Here is a 26,611-nt window from a genome sequence, read left to right as displayed (position 1 = left end):
GGGAGAGGAGGGGAGAGGGAGACGAGGAGAGACAGAGAGAGGGAGAGAGAGAGAGAGGGAGAGAGAGAGAGAGAGAGAGGACAGAGAGAGGGAGAGAGAGAGAGGGAGAGAGACAGAGAGACAGAGAGAGAGACACTAGGGCCAGGAGGGCATTTAAAGGCATTTTCTCTGTGGTCTGTGGAGATCGTATTCATGGTTAAACCTGCGTCTGCCTCGCTACACACCTTCATTCCTGCCCTGTGTTTTATACGGACATTGACGTGTCATTTCCTGTGTGTTGACCTCTGTCCTGACCTCTGTCCGTTACCTGTGTGTTGACCTCTGTCCTGACCTCTGACCTCTGTCCGTTTCCTGTGTGTTGACTCCAGGATTCGGGAGGCACAGGATAAACCCAGGAAGGAGTATGTTCCTAAACCCCGAATGGTCCTGGAGCTGTTACCCCCCAGCGACAGCCACAGTGAGGGGCTCAACACCGCCCCAGGCCCCGCCCGGTCCCCAGGCCCCGCCCGGTCCCCAGGACCCGCCCGGTCCCCAGGTGAGAATACACACACACACAGATACACACTTTATTTTATTTATTTATTTCATTTCACCTTTAGTTAACCAGGTAGGCCAGTTGAGAACAAGTCCTTTATTTAACCAGGTAGGCCAGTTGAGAACAAGTTCTCATTTACAACTGCGACCTGGCCAAGATAAAGCAAAGCAGTTCGACACAAACAAGAACACAGAGTTACACAGACAGACAGACACACACTCCGACACACACTCAGGCACACACTCCAACACACACTCAGGCACACACTCCGACACACACTCAGGCACACACTCCAACACACACTCAGGCACACACTCCGACACACACTCAGGCACACACTCCAACACACACTCAGGCACACACTCCGACACACACTCAGGCACACACACAGATAGACACACACATTGGTTACACACAGACACACACACAGACACACACATCGGTTACACACACACACACAGACACACACAGACACACACACCTGTAATACAGTATGAAAACTATTCAACTAGTCTGTCTGTCTGTCTGTCTGTCTGTCTGTCTGTCTGTCTGTCTGTCTGTCTGTCTGTCTGTCTGTCTGTCTGTGTCTGTCTGACTCCCCGTCTCTCTCCCCGTCTCTCTCCCCGTCTCTCTCTCCGTCTCTCCCCCCGTCTCTCTCCCCCTCTCTCTCCTCGTCTCTCTCCCCCAGTTCCTATGGACCAGCCATGCTGCCGGGCGCTGTATGACTTTGACCCGGAGAACGAGGGTGAGATGGGCTTCAAGGAGGGCGACGTCATCACCCTAACCAATCAGATCGACGATAACTGGTACGAGGGCATGATCAACGGCAAATCAGGTTTCTTCCCCATCAACTACGTAGATATCCTGGTTCCACTTCCTCACTAGGCCGTTACCCCCGCCCAATCCGCGCCCTCCCCCAGCCCCCCACCTCTGCCTAGCCTAAGCCACGCCTTCTTCTCTTCGCTTATGTGAGTGCAGCCGCTTTTCACAACTTTGAGGAACAAAAGACTACGTTTGGATTCTGCTGATAGACAAAGAAGAGGAGGAGAATAACAAAAGAGAGATGAAGAATCGTCTGCTTCATCCCCCTTTCAGTGGGGTCAGTGTGCTTGCAGTGTTGAATGGAGGGAATGATTGTAAAGATGGACTCCTGTGTTTACCAGAGGAGGCTGGTGAGGGGAGGACGGCTCATAATAAAGACTGGAACCGAGAGAATGGAATGGCATCGAACACATATATCCTCCTGTAGGTTTTAACTCCAACCCTGTTTCCATAGAGATATCCTCCTGGAGGTTTTAACTCCAACCCTGTTTCCATAGAGATATCCTCCTGGAGGTTTTAACCCCAACCCTGTTCCTGGAGAGATATCCTCCTGTAGGTTTTAACTCCAACCCTGTTCCTGGAGAGATACCCTCCTGTAAGGTTTTAACTCCAACCCTGTTCCTGGAGAGATACCCTCCTGTAGGTTTTAACTCCAACCCTGTTCCTGGAGAGAGACCCTCCTGTAGGTTTTAACCCCAACCCTGTTCCTGGAGAGATATCCTCCTGGAGAGATACCCTCCTGGAGGTTTTAACTCCAACCTTGTTCCTGGAGAAACAGAGTAGAGAGCTGGTTGAACTAACTAAAGACTGGTAGAAACAGAGTAGAGAGCTGGTTGTATAGACTGTAATCGGGTCCAATGTATTGCATGCTGGGACAAGCCATTTAATAACTGGTGAGGATGATGAGGATGAAGATGTTGTTACAGATGTACGTAAGCTTCTGTTGTGTCCTTTCTTATATTATGTATGTTATACCTGTCAGACGTCAATAAACACTTTTCTCCGTCGCTAGTCAATAAACTGTCCAGTGATTGGTTCAGTCACAGACTGACTCAATTGCACCCCCCCAAAAAACCTGGTGTTTAAGAGCGTTGGGACAGTAACTGAAAGGTCGCTGGTTCGAAATCCCAGAGGTGGACAAATCTGCCGTTCTGCCCTTGAGCAAGGCAGTTATAACGCCCAACAATTGCTCCCCGTGCGGCGATGATGTGGACGCCGATTAAGGCAGCCCCCCCTGGGCACCTCTCTGATTCAGAGGGGTTGGGTTAAATGCAGAAGACACATTTCAGTTGTGCAACTGACTACGTACCCCCTACGTACCCCCTACGTACCCCCTAGATACCCCCTAGATACCCCCTAGGTACCCCCTATGTACCCCCTACGTATCCCCTAGGTACCCCCTAGATACCCCTAGGTACCCCCTACGTACCCCCTAGGTACCCCCTAGGTACCCCCTACGTACCCCCTAGGTACCCCCTAGATACCCCCTAGGTACCCCCTAGGTATCCCCTACGTACCCCCTAGGTACCCCCTAGGTATCCCCTACGTACCCCCTAGGTACCCCCTAGGTATCCCCTACGTACCCCCTAGGTACCCCCTAGGTATCCCCTAGGTACCCCCTAGGTACCCCCTAGATACCCCCTAGGTACCCCCTAGGTATCCCCTACGTACCCCCTAGGTACCCCCTAGATACCCCCTAGATACCCCCTAGGTACCCCCCTAGATACCCCCTAGGTACCCCCTAGGTACCCCCTAGATACCCCCTAGATACCCCCTAGGTACCCCCTACGTACCCCCTAGGTACCCCCTAGATACCCCCTAGGTAACCCCTAGGTACCCCCTAGATACCCCCTAGGTACCCCCTAGGTACCCCTTAGGTACCCCCTAGATACCCCCTAGGTACCCCCTAGATACCCCCTACGTACCCCTTAGGTACCCCCTAGGTACCCCCTACGTACCCCCTAGGTACCCCCTAGATACCCCCTACGTACCCCCTACGTACCCCTTAGGTACCCCCTACGTATCCCCTAGATACCCCCTAGGTACCCCCTAGGTACCCCCTACGTACCCCCTAGGTACCCCCTACGTACCCCCTACGTACCCCCTAGATACCCCCTAGATACCCCCTAGGTACCCCCTAGGTACCCCCTAGGTATCCCCTACGTACCCCCTAGATACCCCCTAGGTACCCCCTACGTACCCCCTAGGTATCCCCTACGTACCCCCTAGATACCCCCTAGGTACCCCCTAGGTATCCCCTACGTACCCCCTACGTACCCCCTAGATACCCCCTAGGTACCCCCTAGGTACCCCCTAGATACCCCCTAGATACCCCCTAGGTACCCCCTACGTACCCCCTACGTACCCCCTAGGTACCCCCTAGATACCCCCTAGGTACCCCCTAGATACCCCCTAGGTATCCCCTACGTACCCCCTAGATACCCCCTAGGTACCCCCTAGGTATCCCCTACGTACCCCCTAGGTACCCCCTAGATACCCCCTACGTACCCCCTACGTACCCCCTAGGTACCCCCTAGGTACCCCCTAGATACCCCCTACCTACCCCCTACGTACCCCCTACGTACCCCCTAGGTACCCCCTACGTACCCCCTAGGTACCCCCTAGGTACCCCCTACGTATCCCCTAGGTACCCCCTAGATACCCCCTACGTACCCCCTACGTACCCCCAAGGTACCCCCTAGATACCCCCTAGATACCCCCTAGGTACCCCCTACGTACCCCCTACGTACCCCCCTAGGTACCCCCTAGGTACCCCCTACGTACCCCCTAGGTACCCCCTACGTATCCCCTACGTACCCCCTAGGTACCCCCTACGTACCCCCTAGATACCCCCTAGATACCCCCTACCTACCCCCTACGTACCCCCTACGTACCCCCTAGGTACCCCCTACGTATCCCCTAGGTACCCCCTACGTACCCCCTACGTACCCCCAAGGTACCCCCTAGGTACCCCCTACGTATCCCCTACGTACCCCCAAGGTACCCCCTAGATACCCCCTAGGTACCCCCTAGGTACCCCCTACGTACCCCCTACGTACCCCCTAGGTACCCCCTAGGTACCCCCTACGTACCCCCTAGGTACCCCCTACGTATCCCCTACGTACCCCCTAGGTACCCCCTAGGTACCCCCTACGTACCCCCTAGATACCCCCTAGATACCCCCTACCTACCCCCTACGTACCCCCTAGGTACCCCCTACGTATCCCCTAGGTACCCCCTAGATACCCCCTACGTACCCCCTACGTACCCCCAAGGTACCCCCTAGATACCCCCTAGATACCCCCTAGGTACCCCCTACGTACCCCCTACGTACCCCCTAGGTACCCCCTAGGTACCCCCTACGTACCCCCTAGGTACCCCCTACGTATCCCCTACGTACCCCCTAGGTACCCCCTAGGTACCCCCTAGATACCCCCTAGATACCCCCTACCTACCCCCTACGTACCCCCTACGTACCCCCTAGGTACCCCCTACGTATCCCCTAGGTACCCCCTAGGTACCCCCTACGTACCCCCTACGTACCCCCAAGGTACCCCCTAGGTACCCCCTACGTATCCCCTACGTACCCCCAAGGTACCCCCTAGATACCCCCTAGATACCCCCTAGGTACCCCCTACGTACCCCCTACGTACCCCCTAGGTACCCCCTAGGTACCCCCTAGGTACCCCCTACGTACCCCCTACGTATCCCCTACGTACCCCCTAGGTACCCCCTAGGTACCCCCTACGTACCCCCTAGATACCCCCTAGATACCCCCTACCTACCCCCTACGTACCCCCTAGGTACCCCCTACGTATCCCCTAGGTACCCCCTAGGTACCCCCTACGTACCCCCTACGTACCCCCAAGGTACCCCCTAGGTACCCCCTACGTATCCCTACGTACCCCCAAGGTACCCCCTAGGTACCCCCTAGGTACCCCCTAGGTACCCCCTACGTACCCCCTACGTACCCCCTAGGTACCCCCTAGGTACCCCCTACGTACCCCCTAGGTACCCCCTACGTATCCCCTAGGTACCCCCTAGGTACCCCCTAGGTACCCCCTACGTACCCCCTAGATACCCCCTAGATACCCCCTACCTACCCCCTACGTACCCCCTACGTACCCCCTAGGTACCCCCTACGTATCCCCTACGTACCCCCTACGTACCCCCTAGGTACCCCCTAGGTACCCCCTACGTACCCCCTACGTACCCCCAAGGTATCCCCTACGTACCCCTTAGGTACCCCATCTTTCCCAAATGGTACTCTATTCCCTATATAGTGCACTACTTTTAGTTGGAGGGACAGTAGGAGAGTAACCAGGCTGTGTCCGGTTAGATCTGTAGGCTGACCGCTGTCCACTGGACATGTCCTCTGTTGAGAAGAGAGACAACGTGACTTGAGATGGAGGGAAGCAAGTTGACAGTCAGAGATATCTCTACAATACAGCATTCTACCGGTTACAGAATAAACGTCCCCTTTTCAGAGTAAAAGTCCCCTTCTTGTACAAAGTATGACGAGACAGAGCAGGCCTGTCTGTTTTACAAGGTCAGGTCTGCATCTGAGATGGCACCCTATTACCCAGTGGTGGTTCTAGCTTGTATGGCTCCCGGGGCGGACACATTCTGCACTAACTGTAATTTTTATTCAGACACAAATAAATAATTAAAACATTTAAAACTATATAAATATAAAAAATATATACAAAAATAAGACTCATAAATTTCAAAAAGAAGTAACAAAGACAAATAGAAAGAAATTTGTGTTGATTTGGCATCAATACATTACCCACCCCCCCAACACTGTCAACCAAGAGTCAAGACTACATTACCCATCCCCCAACACCGTCAACCAAGAGTCAAGACTACATTACCCATCCCCCAACACTGTCAACCAAGAGTCAAGACTACATTACCCACCCCCCCAACACTGTCAACCAAGAGTCAAGACTACATTACCCATCCCCCAACACCGTCAACCAAGAGTCAAGACTACATTACCCATCCCCCAACACTGTCAACCAAGAGTCAAGACTACATTACCCATCCCCCAACACCGTCAACCAAGAGTCAAGACTACATTACCCATCCCCCAACACCGTCAACCAAGAGTCAAGACTACATTACCCATCCCCCAACACTGTCAACCAAGAGTCAAGACTACATTACCCATCCCCCCCAACACTGTCAACCAAGAGTCAAGACTACATTACCCACCCCCCCAACACTGTCAACCAAGAGTCAAGACTACATTACCCATCCCCCAACACTGTCAACCAAGAGTCAAGACTACATTACCCACCCCCCCAACACTGTCAACCAAGAGTCAAGACTACATTACCCATCCCCCCCAACACTGTCAACCAAGAGTCAAGACTACATTACCCATCCCCCCCAACACTGTCAACCAAGAGTCAAGACTACATTACCCATCCCCCCCAACACTGTCAACCAAGAGTCAAGACTACATTACCCATCCCCCAACACTGTCAACCAAGAGTCAAGACTACATTACCCATCCCCCCCAACACTGTCAACCAAGAGTCAAGACTACATTACCCATCCCCCAACACTGTCAACCAAGAGTCAAGACTAAACCAATTCACCTTGGTGGTGTGTAGACTGGTTTTATATTATTATTAACGATTTCGCACAAAGTGGGGAGACCTGAGGTCAACCTACCCCCGCTCCTACTACCTCGGGCTTCCAGTGGGCAGACCTGAGGTCAACCTACCCCCGCTCCTCCTACCTCGGGCTTCCAGTGGGGAGACCTGAGGTCAACCTACCCCCGCTCCTTCTACCTCGGGCTTCCAGTGGGCAGACCTGAGGTCAACCTTCCCCCGCTCCTCCTACCTCGGTCTTCCAGTGGGGAGACCTGAGGTCAACCTACCCCCGCTCCTCCTACCTCGGGCTTCCAGTGGGCAGACCTGAGGTCAACCTTCCCCCGCTCCCTACCTCGGGCTTCCAGTGGGGAGACCTGAGGTCAACCTACCCCCGTCCCTACCTCGGGCTTCCAGTGGGCAGACCTGAGGTCAACCTACCCCCGCTCCTCCTACCTCGGTCTTCCAGTGGGGAGACCTGAGGTCAACCTACCCCCGCTCCTCCTACCTCGGGCTTCCAGTGGGCAGACCTGAGGTCAACCTTCCCCCGCTCCTCCTACCTCGGTCTTCCAGTGGGGAGACCTGAGGTCAACCTACCCCCGCTCCTCCTACCTCGGGCTTCCAGTGGGGAGACCTGAGGTCAACCTACCCCCGCTCCCTACCTCGGGCTTCCAGTGGGCAGACCTGAGGTCAACCTACCCCCGCTCCTCCTACCTCGGTCTTCCAGTGGGCAGACCTGAGGTCCACCTACCCCCGCTCCTCCTACCTCGGTCTTCCAGTGGGCAGACCTGAGGTCCACCTACCCCCGCCCCATCTCGTACTTCTGAGTGGGAGACCTTCCCAGGCAGTAGCCTGCCTAGCTCACATCACAAACTAGAATCAGGGCCCCCCCCCCCCCCCTGATTCGCGCAAATGTCAGCATTCCAATTATTTTTTTGGGTGCGGGCGCGCCGCGTGCCGCCCTGGACGGCTGCCCATGTGTCGCCTATACCTAAATCCGCCACTGATATTACCTATGTAGTTCCTATGTAGCCACCAATTCCCTCAAAGCCAATGCTGGACCTGTGCTCCTCTCTCAGGTTCACGATATGGGTGGTAGAGAAGTGTTTGGAGTCTGAATAGAACCCTATTCCTTATATAGTGCACTACATTTAACCAGATCACACCCACAGGCCCTGGTCAAAAGTAGTGCACTACTAACCCTATAGGCCCTGGTCTAAAGTAGTGCACTACTAACCCTATAGGTCCTGGTCTAAAGTAGTGCACTACTAACCCTATAGGCCCTGGTCTAAAGTAGTGCACTACTAACCCTATATTCACTGGTCAAAAGTAGTGCACTACTAACCCTATAGGCCCTGGTCAAAAGTAGTGCACTACTAACCCTATAGGCCCTGGTCTAAAGTAGTGCACTACTAACCCTATAGGCCCTGGTCAAAAGTAGGCCACTATATTGGGAATAGGGTGCCATTTTTAATGCACACCCAGTCTGTTAAGCTCCTACTGAGATAGGCTGGGCTTTATACAGCTGTCTGCCTGCCTGCCTGTCTGTTTGCCTGTCTGCCTGTTTGCCTGTCTGCCTGTCTGGTTCAATGGGATCACTACAGCGCTTTTATAAAATGTATGGGAGAAAAAAAATGTTATTTATTTTTAATCAATGTATGTCAATTAATTATTATAATTGCCTGTGTTACCACAAACAAAACAGCTATTAGTATTAGTATTTATAAATATTTGATTTGTATTGATCATTCCTATATGCTGTAAATGTATTACTGAATGACGTATATACTGTACTTACACACCATTTGAAGGGCTGACAGACTGTTCCCATTCAAGGTATTTGAAAGTATGTATTGTTGTGTGTTTTCTTGTACATGATATAGTATTGTCGTGTTTTTTTTCTCCACTATTGTAGGCACCTCTTCCACTGCTATTAACTGTTACATACTGATGATGTTTATCGATGTTGTCATTGAAAGATAACCACAGATAAATATTTGTATTTATTTATTTTATTTTTATTTCACCTTTATTTAACCAGGTAGGCTAGTTGAGAACAAGTTCTCATTTACAATTGCGACCTGGCCAAGATAAAGCAAAGCAGTTAGACAACATACAACAACACAGAGTTACACATGGAATAAAACAAACATACAATCAATAATACAGTAGAAAAATCTGTATACATTGTGTGCAAATGTAGTAAGATTAGGGAGATAAGGCAATAAATAGGCCATAGTGGCGAAATAATTACAATTTAGCATTAACACTGGAGTGATAGATGTGCAGATGATGATGTGCAAGTAGAGATACTGGGGTGCAAAAGAGCAAGAACAACTAAAATTAACAGTATGGGGATGAGGTAGTTGGATGGGCTATTTACAGATGGGCTGTGTACAGGTGTAATGATCTGTAAGCTGCTCTGACAGCTGGTGCTTAAAGCTAGTGAGGGAGATATAAGTCTCCAGCTTCAGTGATTTTTGCAATTCGTTCCAGTCATTGGCAGCAGAGAACTGGAAGGAGAGGCGGCCAAAGGAGGAGTTGGCTTTGGGGATGACCAGTGAGATATACCTGCTGGAGCGCGTGCTACGAGTGGGTGCTGCTATGGTGACCAGTGAGCTGAGATAAGACGGAGCTTTACCTAGCAGAGATTTATAGATGACCTGGAGCCAGTGGGTTTGGCGACAAATATGTAGTGAGGGCCAGCCAACGAGAGCATACAGGTCGCAGTGGTGGGTGGTATATGGGGCTTTGGTGACAAAACAGATGGCACTGTGATAGACTACATCCAATTTGCTGAGTGTTGGAGGCTATTTTGTAAATGACATCGCCAAAGTCGAGGATTGGTAGGATGGTCAGTTTTACGAGGGTATGTTTGGCAGCATGAGTGAAGGAGGCTTTGTTACGAAATAGGAAGCCAATTCTAGATTTAATTTTGGATTGGAGATGTTTGATGTGAGTCTGGAAGGAGAGTTTACAGTCTAACCAGACACCCAGGTATTTGTAGTTGTCCACGTATTCTAAGTCAGAGCCGTCCAGAGTAGTGATGCTGGACAGGCGGGCGGGTGAAGGCAGCGATTGGTTGAAGAGCATGCATTTAGTTTTACTAGCATTAAAGAGCAGTTGGAGGCCTCGGAAGGAGAGTTGAATGGCATTGAAGCTCGTCTGGAGGTTAGTTAACACAGTGTCCAAAGAAGGGCTAGAAGTATACAGAATGGTGTCGTCTGCGTAGAGGTGGATCAGAGAATCACCAGCAGCAAGAGCGACATCATTGATGTTTACAGAGAAGAGAGTCGGCCCGAGAATTGAACCCTGTGGCACCCCCATAGAGACTGCCAGAGGTCCGGACAACAGGCCCTCCGATTTGACACACTGAACTCTATCAGAGAAGTAGTTGGTAAACCAGGCGAGGCAGTCATTTGAGAAACCAAGGCTGTTGAGTCTGCCGATAAGAATGGGGTGATTGACAGAGTTGAAAGCCTTGGCCAGGTCAATGAATACGGCTGCACAGTAATGTCTCTTATCGATGGCGGTTATGATATTGTTTAGGATCTTGAGCGTGGCTGAGGTGCACCCATGACCAGCTCTGAAACCAGATTGCACAGCGGAGAAGGTACGGTGGGATTTGAAATGGTTGGTAATCTGTTTGTTAACTTGACCTTAGAAAGGCAGGGCAGGATGGATATGGGTCTATAACAGTTTGGGTCTAGAGTGTCATCCCCTTTGAAGAGGGGGATGACCGCGGCAGCTTTCCAATCTTTAGGGATCTCAGACGATACGAAAGAGAGGTTGAACAGGCTGGTAATAGGGGCACCTACAGAGTAGATGTTTTATTATTACCTCAGTGGTGTTGACTGGAGACAAAATAGGGTTCATCCTTCCTACAAGAGTGGTTTCTTTACTGTGAAGGAAAGGTGTGGGATCACTAAGAGAAGCTCCCCAGTAAGGTTTAGGTAATTTACGCAATGGCACCCTATAGTAGTGCACTATATAGGGAATGTACTCCCGAGTGGCACAGAAGAGGTCTAAGGCACTGCATCTCAGTGCAAGAGGTGTCACTACAGTCCCTGGTTTGAATCCAGGCTGTATCACATCCGGGCCGTGATTGGGAGTCCCAATAGGGCGGCACAGAAATTGGCCCAGTGTCGCTGGGGTAGGCCGTCATTGTAAATAAGAATTTGTTCTTAACTGACTTGCCTAGTTAAATAAAGGTTACATTTTTATAAATAAATAGGACTAGTTACCTTGGTTTGTTTTTGGATGGGTGTCTTGCTCTGAAAACAGAAATGTTCTGTCATAGTGGGAAAGAGGGAGGAGAGGAGAGGGGAGGGGAGGAGAGGAGAGGAGAGGAGAGCCTTCCCTGTAGCTCAGTTGGTAGAGCATGGTGTTTACAACACCAGGGTTGTGGGTTCGATTCCCACGGGGGGCCAGCACAGGAAAAAAACAAAAAAAGTATGATATGTATGAAATTGTATGAAATGTATGCATTCACTACTGTAAGTCGCTCTGGATAAGAGCGTCTGCTAAATGACTAAAATGTAAACTGTAAAAAATGAGAGGGATATGAACCTTGTTGTACTGTTGATGTTGCTGTTGCTGTTTATTTCCTGTATTGGACCACCAGCCCACATTGTGAATGTGTCTGTTGTGAGATGACTACAGTATAATTATGTGACTTATTAAAATAAACATTATGACACATAAGAAGAAGAAGAAAAAGTGTCTTTCTTAAACTCACACAATATGTTGTTTGAATTACAGACTGCAGCTTTAAAACAGTGACGGCAGCAATAAACAACAGTAGGCTACAGTGATGCACAATGAATGGGACTTTGGGGGTAAAACAAGAGACTTGAAAAGGTGTGAAGAAACTGGGTTTGAACACCAGAGCTGGTGAAAGTCCTAAATCAGAATAATGGAACCCAGTAAAACATTAAAAGCCAAGTGGTTTCATACCTTAGAACTGGGAGATAGTTCAAATTCGTAATTCTACGGCTCCAACTCCAGATAGTTCCATAGTAGGTGAATGATTGTACTTTTTGGAATTGAAAGCCTGAGAAGAGTCCATAGTCATGAAAATGAAAGAGCAACATTGCCACCGTGTGGTAACAACAATGCCGGCAAAAAAAGAACTTAATAAAATTTGAGAATTATGTTCGATTAATTAAATACAGTAATAATAATAATAATAACAACAACGTCAAATTCTCTCATAAATAGCCAAGAAACAAACAGTTACGTCTATATCCGTCGTATTTAAAAAAAAATGTTTTTACTAATAATAAAAATTATTATAATTTTATAAATTATTATTATTATGTATTATATATATATATTATTATATAATAAAATTATTATAATATAATAAAAATACAATGCATTACAAGTATTGTAAATTGTTATTTTCAGCTAACAAGCCGCATTAGCAGTACTTGGTCACCAGGCCCATGTCTGTGTGGCTGCAGTGTGGAAACGCAACCACACGGGGCGCTGTCGAGTAGTTCGTTTCACCGCCGGGGGTTTAGACTCAACAAAAAACTAGTTCTTCGCATTTTGACCCACTTTCTGATTTGAACGAAAGGCTTGTTTGTTCTCTCTCTCTCTCTCTCTTTCCGATAGTTTAGCTCGTAGCAAGGCGGTAGAAACACCAAACACTTTACAACCACATCCGAGAGAGAAGAAGGGAACATGGACATGAAAAAGAGAATTCACCTAGAACTGAGAAACAGGACGCCGTCGGATGTAAGTAACTCATATATATCTATATATATATAATTTAACTAGATCTAAACTCGGTAACACCAAAGTTTACGGTGTGTGGAGGTAAGTCATGGCGAGCACATGGGGTCCTCTCATAAGAACAAGCCTTCTACTACAAATGTATGTTATTTATTCTCCCCCCCAAAAAATCGAAATACTTCAGATAAATATGTATATTGTAAACTAGATAGCAGACTGTATTTGAGTCGTTGGTTTTCGTTGGTTTTGGGATCTCCAACGTCGTAACTGTAACAACCAGACAAACCGGGTTCGTGAGGTAAACAGGAAAAAAAATGGCTAACGAAATTAGCTTTTAACCTAACTCAATATTTTTTACCTCAAATAATACAAAATAGTTGTACTTCTATATATCGCAAGTCATCTGCTGCAGTTTTTTAATGTTATTTTATTTTATACATGTGTATATTTTGTAAAAAAGGGGGGAAAAGCCGTAGTTTTAAACGTCAGCTAGCTATAGCAGTTAGCACTGTGAACTTGACTGAAAGCGGTAGCCATTACCTGGTTAGCATGTTGGCTAACTAGCTCGCTACCAAGACAACCATTTTTTCACCGGTTTAAAAGCTACAAAAATATATTTTTTGTTATTAATTTTTTAGTCGACTGAAACGATATTAAATGTACATAGATATGAACCGTTTTGGGGTAGACTTTTTAACCGGTTAAATATGGTTTTATTTATTTGGCTAACAACGTGTGTCTACTTTGAACTGGTGAAATGAGGCTACATCACGTGTCCAGAGTTTACAAACAGTTCTGTTTGTAAGCATGGCTACTAATTCATATCAAATAACTTCCACACACATATTTCAACCTTTTTGATATAAATACTGGTCAAGTATTCCAAATAACTAGGGTTACTACTGAAACAACACTTTTTTTAATCTCTTTCTCTGTCTCTCTCTCTCCCTGTCTCTCTCTGTCTCTCTCTCTCTCCCTGTCTCTCTCTGTCTCTTCCTACCTCTGTTTATCTCCCAGGTTCAGGAGCTGGTCCTGGATAACTGTCGGTCCAACGAGGGGAAGATGGAGGGCATAACGGAGGAGTTTGAGAACCTGGAACTGTTGAGTCTCATCAACGTGGGTCTCATCAACGTCTCAAACATACCCAAATTGGGGAAATTAAAAAAGGTACAACTACAATAGTTTGTATGTGTTTACACCCTGTTTATTTTACAGTGCACCACATCTCCTCCATACCCAAACTGAAGGGGGAAAGGTAGCTAGCCTGCACCACTGGGTCTCGCTGCCATAGTACTGTTTTTATAAAATAACGTTGCATCACAGTAGACCAGCATGAATCTACAGGTTGTTTTGATTTTATTATTTAACCTAAAGTTGGGCCATGTGGTGAATAATGTGTTTCCTACCCTCAGCTAGAGGGTATATAAAATCAACAAAATACCATTTGTTAATTTGCCATCTAAAATCACACTGGATGTATTGCATTGGGAGCGTAGTTATTTCACTGTACAGCCGTACCTATGGATTGTAGATCAATGACATGGGTGGGGGGTATCAAGTCTACTCAATGACACTCAGAATGTTTCCTCTTCTTCTTCTGTAGTTGGAGCTGAGTGACAACAGGATATCTGGTGGTTTGGAGGTGTTGGCCGAGAGGCTGGTCAACCTCACACACCTCAACCTCTCCGGGAACAAGTTCAAGGACATCAGCACACTGGAACCACTGGTGAATAAGACTGTTGTGGCCGTGTATAAAACGGCTATAGCTGTTAGTTTTTTTATAAGACTAACAGGCGGGAGTACGATTGGTTATAACCTCCCCTTTTTCTAACTTTTTAAATAAGACTGTTGCCGCTCTTCATATGTGTTGTAACTGTGAATAACTGTCATAACCTCTCACCCCCCCTCGCCCGCCATTAGAAAAAACTTCCCGTGCTGAAGTCTCTGGACCTGTTTAACTGTGAGGTCACCAACCTGGGAGATTACAGAGAGAGCATCTTCAAGCTCCTCCCGCAACTCACGTACCTCGATGGCTACGATATCGAAGACTGCGAAGCCTCCGATTCGGACGGCGAGGGAGACGGGATCGATGACGACGACGATGAAGGTAAGACTTGCTGAAGTGGAACTTTAAAAACAAACAAAAAATCCGATTTAGAAATAGCATCTACAAGGTTGACAAATGAGCAGAATATCCAGTGTGGCTCAGTTGGTAGAGCATGGTGTTTGCAACGCCAGGGTTGTGGGTTCGATTCCCACGGGGGGCCAGTACGGAAGGGGGGGGGAAAATGTATGCATTCACTACTGTAAGTCGCTCTGGATAAGAGCGTCTGCTAAATGACTAAAATGTAAATATAAGCAAGAACATCAAGGAACAACCATATAATAGCCCCCCCCAAAAAAAATCTTGTCATTTGTGTCGGGGAAAATAAACGGACACGGTCACTTGAATCTGTTTTGTTATTAGTCTTTATGAAGATGCTGAATGCCCTGGTGAAAAGTAGTTACACTATATAGGGGTCCGTTTCAGACATATCCAACTAATTAAAATGGCACTTACATTACATTTTAGTCATTTAGCAGACGCTCTTATCCAGAGCGACTTACAGTAGTGAATGCACACATTTCATACAATTTCATACATTTTTTTTTTCTTCCTGTGCACTTGACTGAACTGATGTTGTCCATGGTCTGTCACTGTGAAACAGAGGGAGGGAGGGAGGGAGGGAGGGAGGGAGAGAGAGCACATTTTTGGTCGGCAATAAAAAAATCCCTGGTATATCACCTGCACGTGGGTTGTTGCCAGAGAGGGGAGGAGGCGGGCGAGACTGCGACTGCGCAGCAGGTAAAGTAACAATATACAGCAGACGAACTAGACAGCCAACCAAACTACAGTATTTAGCTGTTGGCACGTTACTGCCACGTTTAAAAACATGACACCGGCTTTCCAAACGCAAATTGCCGACACGCAGTTGCTGAAACCAGCGTAGGCTGGTTATGAAACGGTCTCCTGATTCTCTAGGATTCTTCTCTATTCAATACTGGACAGGTAATTCTGACTAAGTAAAAATATATATATATGTGTGTGTATATATATGTGTGTGTGTGTGTGTGTATATGTGTGTGTGTATATATATATATATATATATATATATATAGTAATAGCCTAATTGACGAGTAACTCCTATGCTGTCAATGTCTCCCCTGAACACAAACTATTTTATCCTTACAAATAGATAAACATCTTAGTTAGCCACCGTAGCCGTTTTGATCCCGTTTCCGTTGAAGGAGTAACTTTTTTTATTTATTTTATAAGTATTTGGTTGTAATGTTACCCGGTGGCCAACCACAGGACGTGTAGGCGGGTTTTCTCTCTCCATCTCTGCTCTCTAACACACAACACATTGTTTTAAAAAACAAAACAAAATAATCCGCTGGCCAGTAGGACCTTGATAAGCTGACTGGTGTGTTTGGTTGGACCAACCGCCTGCAACCATTAGCTTCCCAGATGGAGGGTTGATGGACCACGAGTCTTTTATAAAGTAGTCTAGTAGTATTTTGCTTTGTGGGTGAGGGGTGTTAAGTGCCTTGCTCAAAGCCACAACGGCAGGAGATATAATACGAGATCTGAAATTATTATTCATTATTGAAACCCTTGGTAAAGATGAGGAATAATGACTCTGTAAAATAAATCATTCAAGTTATATTGTGTTGCTCTAAAACATTTTTATAAAAAAAGGTGTATTTTTATACTAATATAATTCCTCAGAGAAACAGATTTTTTTTTTTTTTTTTTTAAGTAATGTGGGTTTTTTTTACCTCTGAAGGGGAGAGGTCAAAATTGACATCACCAAAGGTTGTTATAAATAAAGTATTATTTAGTCCCATATTCCTAGCACACAATGACAACATCAAGCTTGTAACTGTCACCACGACGTGTTAATCTCCGCTGTTATCGCTGAGGTTAGCTCGTCTTGGGAGGTGGTATTGGATTAATCGGATGACCCCTAGAGGTGAAAGAAACCCACACCTATTTAGGAGAGGTGCTGGCTAGCGGAGTAGAACACTTGAAACATTTTAAAGGAGAGATTCTTCACTCTGGGAGCTCAGATGTAATAATTGAACAGGCAACGTTAGGACAGACAAGCTGTCTTCATCGGGGTATAATGACTGCGAGACCCTACCCGTTCGGGGGGGAGTCTTAATTGTTTAAAATATAATTTATATACGTGTTATATATATATATATGTGTGTGTGTGTGTGTGTAATTTTGTGAAGTGGTTCCTTACATCATACAACAACAAACATTTCTGCCACCTTTTTAAGGTTTAAGACTTTTTTTTATTTGCTTTTCTTTTTTGGACCAAGTGACGTGAGCTTTTGGACAAGTAGAAAATCAGTCCCACTTGGCTTTTTTTTTTTTTTTTAAATGAAGAAAAAAGTCAAGCCCTCTGGTCTGTCCTGTAGAAGACAGGGGGAGGACAGTGGGTCTAATGTCTCTGGTCTGTCCTGTAGAAGACAGGGGGAGGACAGTGGGTCTAATGTTGTCTCTGGTCTGTCCTGTAGAAGACAGGGGGAGGACAGTGGGTCTAATGTTGTCTCTGGTCTGTCCTGTAGAAGACAGGGGGAGGACAGTGGGTCTAATGTTGTCTCTGCTCTGTCCTGTCCTGTAGAACAAGAGGGGGGAGAGTCTGAGGAGGACTTTGATGAAGAGGAGGAGGACGATGACGAAGAGGTCATTGCGGAGGAAGATGACGACAGTGCGGAGAGCGAAGAGGTAAGATCCGGCCCATGAAGGGGGACAACATTTTATTTGTAGAATTTCAGGGGGGGGGGAACTCTGTATACTTAAAAAAAATGCCTGTGTAGAAATGGAATTGAACCTACAGTAAGTTTCTTGGCTGTATGTCCAGCTTGCTAATAATCACAGAAATGAAAGCTAGATAGCCGACCATTTTAGCGCTAAAAAAAATTAATAGAGGAAATGCAACCAATTTTCAGTTCTCCGGAAACTGGTTTAAGACCGACTGCAATCAGGGGGAACAGAATGACTTTAACAATATTCTAAAAGTAGTCCTGACTCTCTAAATACAGCCGCTGCAGACACCTAGACTTTCGCAAAGCATGATCAACAAGTTAGAGCGCTAACATTTAGCTAACCATGAAACAACACTGCAGACGTTAGCACACACATCCCTGGGTCGCTCCTCTTTTCAGTTCGCTGCAGCCGGCGACTGGAACGAGCTGCAACAAAACACTCAAAACTGGACAGTTTTATCTCCATCTCTTTATTCAAAGACTCAATCATGGACTCTCTTACTGACAGTTGTGGCTGCTTTGTGTGATGTATTGTTGTCTCTACCTTATTGACCTTTGTGCTGTTGACTTTGCCCAATAATGTTTATACCATGTTTAGTGCTGCTGCCTTCTTGTGTTGCTACCATGTTGTGTTGCTTTCTGGCCATGTCTTAGGTCTCTCTTTATGTAGTGTGTCTCTCTTGTTGTGGTATATGTTTTGTCCTATATTTATAGTTTAAATAAGGAGTCCTTTTGGTAGGCCGTCGTTGTAAATAAGAATTTGTTCTGAACTGACTTGCCTAGTTAAATAAAATAATCTACCGCTGAAACTACACTGCAGACGGATGTTAGCTGTACTAACTGTTTCTCTCTCTAGGATGGGGAGGTGAACGGAGATATCGATGATGACGATGACGACGACGAAGATGATGGTTAGTACCGTTATCCAATCTCACAGGCCTAGTGTAGCTCTATCCTGGTCTGGTCTAGTGTAGCTCTATCCTGGTCTAGTGTAGCTCTATCCTGGTCTAGTGTAGCTCTATCCTGGTCTAGTGTAGCTCTATCCTGGTCTAGTGTAGCTCTATCCTGGTCTAGTGTAGCTCTATCCTGGTCTAGTGTAGTGTAGCTCTATCCTGGTCTAGTGTAGTGTAGCTCTATCCTGGTCTAGTGTAGTGTAGCTCTATCCTGGTCTAGTGTAGCTCTATCCTGGTCTAGTGTAGTGTAGCTCTATTCTGGTCTAGTCTAGTGTAGCTCTATTCCGGTCTGGTGTAGCTCTATTCTATCCTGGTCTGGTGTTTTAAAGGCTGTGATCCCTATATAGAGCCCTATGAACCGTGGTCTAAGTAGTACACTACATAGGGAATAAGGTGTATAGAGCCCTATGAACCGTGGTCTAAGTAGTACACTACATAGGGTCTTTTGGGACACAACCAGACACGTTCTTCTGTTTGGTGCCCGTGTCTAAATGTCCTCTTCTCTTTTCTAGATGAGGATGACTCTCCAGCGAAAGGAGAGAAGAGGAAGAGGGATCCTGAGGATGATGACGATGAAGATTCAGTGTCCTCCCCTCCACCCCTCAATATCTGATTCCAGCCCTCCATCTCTCTGATTCCACCCCTCCATCTCTCTGATTCCACCCCTCCATCTCTCTGATTCCACCCCTCCATCTCTCTGATTCCACCCCTCCATCTCTCTGATTCCACCCCTCCATCTCTCTGATTCCACCCCTCCATCTCTCTGATTCCACCCCTCCATCTCTCTGATTCCACCCCTCCATCTCTCTGATTCCACCCCTCCATCTCTCTGATTCCATCTCTCTGATTCCACCCCTCCATCTCTCTGATTCCACCCCTCCATATCTCTGATTCCACCCCTCCATCTCTCTGATTCCATCTCTCTGATTCCAGCCCTCCATCTCTCTGATTCCACCCCTCCATCTCTCTGATTCCATCTCTCTGATTCCACCCCTCCATCTCTCTGATTCCACCCCTCCATCTCTCTGATTCCACCCCTCCATCTCTCTGATTCCACCCCTCCGTCTCTCTGATTCCATCTCTCTGATTCCACCCCTCCGTCTCTCTGATTCCATCTCTCTGATTCCACCCCTCCATCTCTCTGATTCCATCTCTCTGATTCCACCCCTCCATCTCTCTGATTCCATCTCTCTGATTCCACCCCTCCATCTCTCTGATTCCATCTCTCTGATTCCAGCCCTCCATCTCTCTGATTCCATCTCTCTGATTCCAGCCCTCCATCTCTCTGATTCCAGCCCTCCATCTCTCTGATTCCACCCCTCCATCTCTCTGATTCCACCCCTCCATCTCTCTGATTCCAGCCCTCAATATCTCTGATTCCAGCCCTCCATCTCTCTGATTCCATCTCTCTGATTCCACCCCTCCGTCTCTCTGATTCCACCCCTCCGTCTCTCTGATTCCACCCCTCCGTCTCTCTGATTCCACCCCTCCATCTCTCTGATTCCACCCCTCCATCTCTCTGATTCCATCTCTCTGATTCCACCCCTCCATCTCTCTGATTCCACCCCTCCATCTCTCTGATTCCACCCCTCCATCTCTCTGATTCCAGCCGGTCTCAAAATACAACACTGTCCCTTTAAGACATAAAAAAACTGGGTTAATAACTCATTAACTAGCGAAGGATATGAACAATGTGTTTCTTTAATCTCAAAACAAGCAGTCGACTCAACTTCAGCTGTAAACACAGTCCAAGGTAAATGTCACAGAGCCATTTATGGCAACGGTCTATTTGCATATAGGCCCTAGTTTCGTTTTTGTTTCGGTGTGTTTCACTGAAAGTGGCTAATATTGCGTTTTTGATTCCGTCACAATTCCACCTCCCACGACCCCTCAGTATCTCAGATACCCCTTCTGTTGTCCCCTTCTTGCCTGTCTCTGCCCCTTTTCCCCCCTAAATCCCTCCAGCCAATCTAGGATGTCCCGAATTGTACCTTAGTCCCTAGTGTGCTACTTTTGACCAGGGCCCAAAGCCCTGAACTCATCAGAAAAGCCCTGTGGGTCCTGGTCAACAGTAGTGCACTAATATATATATATATATATATAGGGAATAGTGTGGTATTTTTTTGATTTTGAGATGTGGCCCTACACACACCCTCCGTTGCAAGAACACCTGGAGGTTCCGTGACCTCACCGGGCGGTGGGAGGGGCTCTCTGTGACGTCATAACGACGTCACCACCTGGAGGTTCCGTGACGTCATCGACTCCTTCGGAGCTCTCCGTCTGTAAACGACCTCGTCGCCCTGACAACCAACCAATCACCCAATCACCTTTTCCCAACAAGGGGAACAACTCCCCAACAGTGCCTGTTATACCTACCAAATGGCACCCTATTGGCTATTTTGTGCACGCACCACTTTTGGTTAGGGCCTGTGTAGGTCTCTTTAGTGCACTATATAGGGAATAAGGGGGGGGGGGGCCGTGTAGGACATAATCAGAGCTTTTTAAAATATTTTTTCAGAAGACTTTGTTGTTTTTTTTCTTAATTTTGTTGTTGTTGCTGTCTGTCTCCTCCCTCCCTTGTGTTTTGGGTTAGGGTTGGACTGGAGCTATCCCCTACGTAGTGCACTACTCTACGGGTCCCGGTTAAAGTAGTGCACTACAGAGTAGTGCACTACGTAGGGTACCACTGGGGATGCAAGCCTCCTAGTTGTGGCTCTGTTTTTACTTTCTGTAAGTTAAGACAAAATGTACAAAAATTTACTTTGTAAATAAAATCTTAACATTTTCCTCCTTGCTCTCTTGTATGTCCTTTTCAATTAAAAAAAAAATTTTTTTATATCGTTGTCTACCCCCATTCTAACGCGCCCGCTTTGCCATGAACTAGAAAACGCTGTGCTGACGTTTTAAAGAGTACAGAACTATTTTCTGTGTTGGCAGGCTCTTGTACTCTTATTTCTCACCCAGGACCAGTTGGGGGGGGGAACAAACATTAAAAATGGTTGTCAAATGTCTGTTCTAAGTATACTATAATACAAAAGTATGTGGACACCCCTTCAAACAGGAAAATGCTCATGCAGAGGCGGTGCTCCTAGTGGCCGGGGACTTTAATGCAGGGAATCTTAAATCAGTTTTACCTCATTTCTACAAGCATGTTAAATGTGCAACCAGAGGGGAAAAGAACTCGGGACCACCTTTACTCCACACACAGAGATGTATACAAAGCTCTCCCTCGTCCTCCATTTGGCAAATCTGACCATAATTCTATCCTCCTGATTCCTGCTTACAAGCAAAAACTAAAGCAGGAAGTACCAGTGACTCGCTCAATATGGAAGTGGTCAGATGACGCAGATGCTACGCTACAGGACTGTTTTGCTGCACAGACTGGAATATGTTCTGGGATTCATCCAATGATGTTGAGGACTACACCACCTCAGTCACCGGCTCAATAAGTGCATCGACGACATCGTCCCCACAGTGACTACGTACAGATCCCAACCAGAAGCCATGGATTACAGGCAACATCCACACCGAGCTAAAGGCTAGAGCTGCCGCTTTCGAGGAGCGGGACACTAATCCGGACGCTTATAAGAAATCCCGCTTCGCCCTCAGATGAACCATCAATACAGGACTAAAATCGAATCCTACTACACCGGCTCTGATGCTCGTCGGATGTGGCAGGGCTTGCAAACTATTACAGACTACAAAGGGAAGCACAGCCGCGAGCTGCCCAGTGACGTGAGCCTACCAGACAGGCTAAAAGCCTTTTATTCTCGCTTCGAGGCAAGCAACACTGAAGCATGCATGAGAGCACCAGCTGTTCTGGACGACTATGTGATGTATTACCAGGACATGTATTCAAAGCATGCGTGGACCAACTGCCAAGTATCGAAACTGACATTTTCAACCTTTCCCTGACCGAGTCTGTAATATCTACGTTTCAAACAGAACACCATAGTCCCTGTGCCCAAGAAAGCGACGGTAACATCCCTAAATGATTACCGCCACGTAGCACTCACGTCAGTAACCATGAAGTGCTTTGAAAGGCTGGTCATGGCTCACATCAACACCATCAACCCGGAAACCGAGACTCCAATTCGCATTCCGCCCCAACAGGTCCACAGATGATGCAATCTCAATCGCACTCCACCCTGCCCTTTCCCACCTGGACAAAAAGGAACACTTATTTGAGAATGCTCTTCATTGACTACAGCTCAGCGTTCAACACCATAGTGCCTTCAAAGCTCATCACTAAGCTAAGAACCCTGGGAGTAAACACCTCCCTCTGTAACTGGATCCTGGACTTCCTGACAGGCCGCCCCCAGGTGGTGAGGGTAGGTAACAACACATCTGCCACGTTGATCCTCAACACAGAGGCCCTTTAGGTGCGCGTGCTTAGTATTCCCTGTTCACCCACAACTGCGCGGCCAAGCACGACAACAACACCATTACAACAGTGGTAGGCCTGATCACCGACAACGACGAGAACAATCTCTCCCTCAAGACAATGGAGCTGATGGTGGACTACAGGATAATGAGGGTTGAACAGACCCCCGTTAACATCAACAGGGCTATAGTGGAGAGGGTTGAGAGCTTCAAGTTCCTTGGTGTCCAAACACACCAAGACAGTCGTGAAAAGGGCACGACAACACCTTTTCCCCCTCAGGAGACTGGAAAGATTTTGCATGGGTCCCCAGAACCTCAAGAAGTTCTACTGCTGCACCTTTGAGAGCATCCTGACCAGATGCATCACCGCCTGGTATGGCAACTGCTCGGGCATCTGACTAAGGTGCTACAGAGGGTAGTGCGTACGGCCCAGTACATCATTGGGGCCGAGCATCCAGCCATCCCGGACTTATATACCAGGCGGTGTCAGAGGAAGGCCCAAAAAATTGTCAAAGACTCCAGTCACCCAAGTCAAACTGTTCTATCTGCTACCACACGGCAAGCGGTACCGGAGCGCCAAGTCTAGGACCAAAAGGCTCCTTAACAGCTTCTACCATCAAGCTATAAGACTGCTGAACAATTAATCAAAATGGCCTCCCGGACTGTTTACATTGACACCCCCCCCACCATGTTTTTACACTGCTGCTACTCGTTGTCTATGCATAGTCACTTTACCCCTACCTACATGTACATATTACCTCGACTCACCTGTAACCCCTATATATAGCCTCGTTATTGTGTTACTTTTTATTTGATTTTCTACTATTTTCTAGTTTATTTAGTATATATTTTCTAGTTTATTTAGTATATATTTCCTTAACTCTTTCTTGAACTGTATTGTTGGTTAAAGGGCTTATAAGTAAGCATTTCACGGTAAGGTCTCTACACCTGTTGTATTCGGCGCATGTGACAAATACAATTTCATTTGAAGAACTATTCATTGAAAGGGAGTGGACAGGCCAGGTGATGGATAGGCCAGGTGATAGGCAGCTGAAAGGCAGCGGACAGGCCAGGTGATGGACAGGCCAGGTGATAGGCAGCGGAGAAGCCAGGTGAGTCATGAAAGAACAGTGAAGACATGAGACACGCAACTCAAAAACCTCCCCTATTGATCTTGTTCCGAGACAATTATCCTACCTAGACTAGCCTACAACACTACGATCCTACCTAGACTAGCCTACAACACTATGATCCTAGACTAGCCTACAACACTATGATCCTCCCTAGACTAGCCTACAACACTATGACCCTAGACTAGCCTACAACACTATGATCCACCCTAGACTAGCCTACAACACTATGATCCACCCTAGACTAGCCTACAAAACTATGATCCTACCTAGACTAGCCTACAACACTATGAAATTACCTAGACTAGCCTACAACACTATGATCCTAGACTAGCCTACAACACTATGATCCTACCTAGACTAGCCTACAACACTATGATCCTCCCTAGACTAGCCTACAACACTATGATCCTCCCTAGACTAGCCTACAACACTATGATCCTACCTAGACTAGCCTACAACAACACTATGATCCTCCCTAGACTAGCCTACAACACTATGATCCTCCCTAGACTAGCCTACAACACTATGATCCTCCCTAGACTAGCCTACAACACTATGATCCTCCCTAGACTAGCCTACAACACTATGATCCTCCCTAGACTAGCCTACAACACTATGATCCTCCCTAGACTAGCCTACAACACTATGATCCTAGACTAGCCTACAACACTATGATCCTCCCTAGACTAGCCTACAACACTACGATCCTCCCTAGACTAGCCTACAACACTATGATCCTCCCTAGAATAGCCTACAACACTATGATCCTAGACTAGCCTACAACACTATGATCCTCCCTAGACTAGCCTACAACTCTACGATCCTCCCTAGACTAGCCTACAACAACACTATGATCCACCCTAGACTAGCCTACAACAACACTATGATCCTCCCTAGACTAGCCTACAACACTATGATCCTCCCTAGACTAGCCTACAACACTATGATCCTCCCTAGACTAGCCTACAACACTATGATCCTCCCTAGACTAGCCTACAACACTATGATCCTCCCTAGACTAGCCTACAACCACACTATGATCCTCCCTAGAATAGCCTACAACACTATGATCCTAGACTAGCCTACAACACTATGATCCTCCCTAGACTAGCCTACAACACTACGATCCTCCCTAGACTAGCCTACAACAACACTATGATCCACCCTAGACTAGCCTACAACACTATGATCCTCCCTAGACTAGCCTACAACACTATGATCCTCCCTAGACTAGCCTACAACACTATGATCCTCCCTAGACTAGCCTACAACACTATGATCCTCCCTAGACTAGCCTACAACCACACTATGATCCTCCCTAGACTAGCCTACAACACTATGATCCACCCTAGACTAGCCTACAACACTATGATCCTCCCTAGACTAGCCTACAACACTATGATCCTCCCTAGACTAGCCTACGACACTATGATCCTCCCTAGACTAGCCTACGACACTATGATCCTCCCTAGACTAGCCTACGACACTACGATCCTCCCTAGACTAGCCTACAACACTATGATCCTCCCTAGACTAGCCTACAACACTATGATCCTCCCTAGACTAGCCTACAACACTATGATCCTCCCTATACTAGCCTACAACAACACTATGATCCACCCTAGACTAGCCTACAACACTATGATCCTCCCTAGACTAGCCTACAACACTATGATCCTAGACTAGCCTACAACACTATGATCCTAGACTAGCCTACAACACTATGATCCTACCTAGACTAGCCTACAACACTATGATCCTACCTAGACTAGCCTACAACACTATGATCCTAGACTAGCCTACAACACTATGATCCTACCTAGACTAGCCTACAACAACACTATGATCCTCCCTAGACTAGCCTACAACACTATGATCCTCCCTAGACTAGCCTACAACACTATGATCCTCCCTAGACTAGCCTACAACACTATGATCCTCCCTAGACTAGCCTACAACACTATGATCCTCCCTAGACTAGCCTACAACACTATGATCCTCCCTAGACTAGCCTACAACACTATGATCCTCCCTAGACTAGCCTACAACACTATGATCCTCCCTAGACTAGCCTACAACACTATGATCCTAGACTAGCCTACAACACTATGATCCTCCCTAGACTAGCCTACAACACTACGATCCTCCCTAGACTAGCCTACAACACTATGATCCTCCCTAGAATAGCCTACAACACTATGATCCTAGACTAGCCTACAACACTATGATCCTCCCTAGACTAGCCTACAACACTACGATCCTCCCTAGACTAGCCTACAACAACACTATGATCCACCCTAGACTAGCCTACAACACTATGATCCTCCCTAGACTACCCTACAACACTATGATCCTCCCTAGACTAGCCTACAACACTATGATCCTCCCTAGACTAGCCTACAACACTATGATCCTCCCTAGACTAGCCTACAACACTATGATCCTCCCTAGACTAGCCTACAACCACACTATGATCCTCCCTAGACTAGCCTACAACACTATGATCCACCCTAGACTAGCCTACAACACTATGATCCTCCCTAGACTAGCCTACAACACTATGATCCTCCCTAGACTAGTCTACAACACTATGATCCTCCCTAGACTAGCCTACAACACTATGATCCT

The 26,611-nt window shown here is 47.2% G+C and overlaps 2 protein-coding genes across 2 annotated transcripts; both read left to right on the top strand.

Annotated features, from left to right (window-relative positions):
• Positions 1–352: 352 nt before the first annotated feature.
• LOC115198034 (endophilin-A3-like) lies at positions 353–1,729 on the top strand. Its single transcript, XM_029759693.1, has 2 exons — positions 353–535; positions 1,224–1,729. Exons 1-2 carry the CDS (start codon positions 421–423, stop codon positions 1,418–1,420), a joined length of 312 nt encoding a protein of 103 aa, XP_029615553.1. The 5' UTR covers positions 353–420; the 3' UTR covers positions 1,421–1,729.
• Positions 1,730–12,441: 10,712 nt separating this feature from the next.
• LOC115198033 (acidic leucine-rich nuclear phosphoprotein 32 family member D-like) lies at positions 12,442–20,180 on the top strand. The gene is made up of 8 exons (XM_029759692.1): positions 12,442–12,699; positions 13,714–13,863; positions 14,300–14,422; positions 14,617–14,803; positions 17,370–17,473; positions 18,371–18,425; positions 18,980–19,115; positions 19,938–20,180. The coding sequence occupies exons 1-7, from the start codon at positions 12,646–12,648 to the stop codon at positions 19,078–19,080; spliced, it is 774 nt and encodes a 257-aa protein (XP_029615552.1). The 5' UTR covers positions 12,442–12,645; the 3' UTR covers positions 19,081–19,115; positions 19,938–20,180.
• The last annotated feature ends 6,431 nt before the right edge of the window (positions 20,181–26,611 follow it).

The sequence above is a fragment of the Salmo trutta genome, chromosome 8 (genome assembly GCF_901001165.1).
Source record: "Salmo trutta chromosome 8, fSalTru1.1, whole genome shotgun sequence".
Taxonomy (NCBI): Eukaryota; Metazoa; Chordata; class Actinopteri; order Salmoniformes; family Salmonidae; genus Salmo; species Salmo trutta.
The sequence above is the reverse complement of the archived record's forward strand: the minus strand, read 5'-3'. Positions and strand labels throughout refer to the sequence as shown.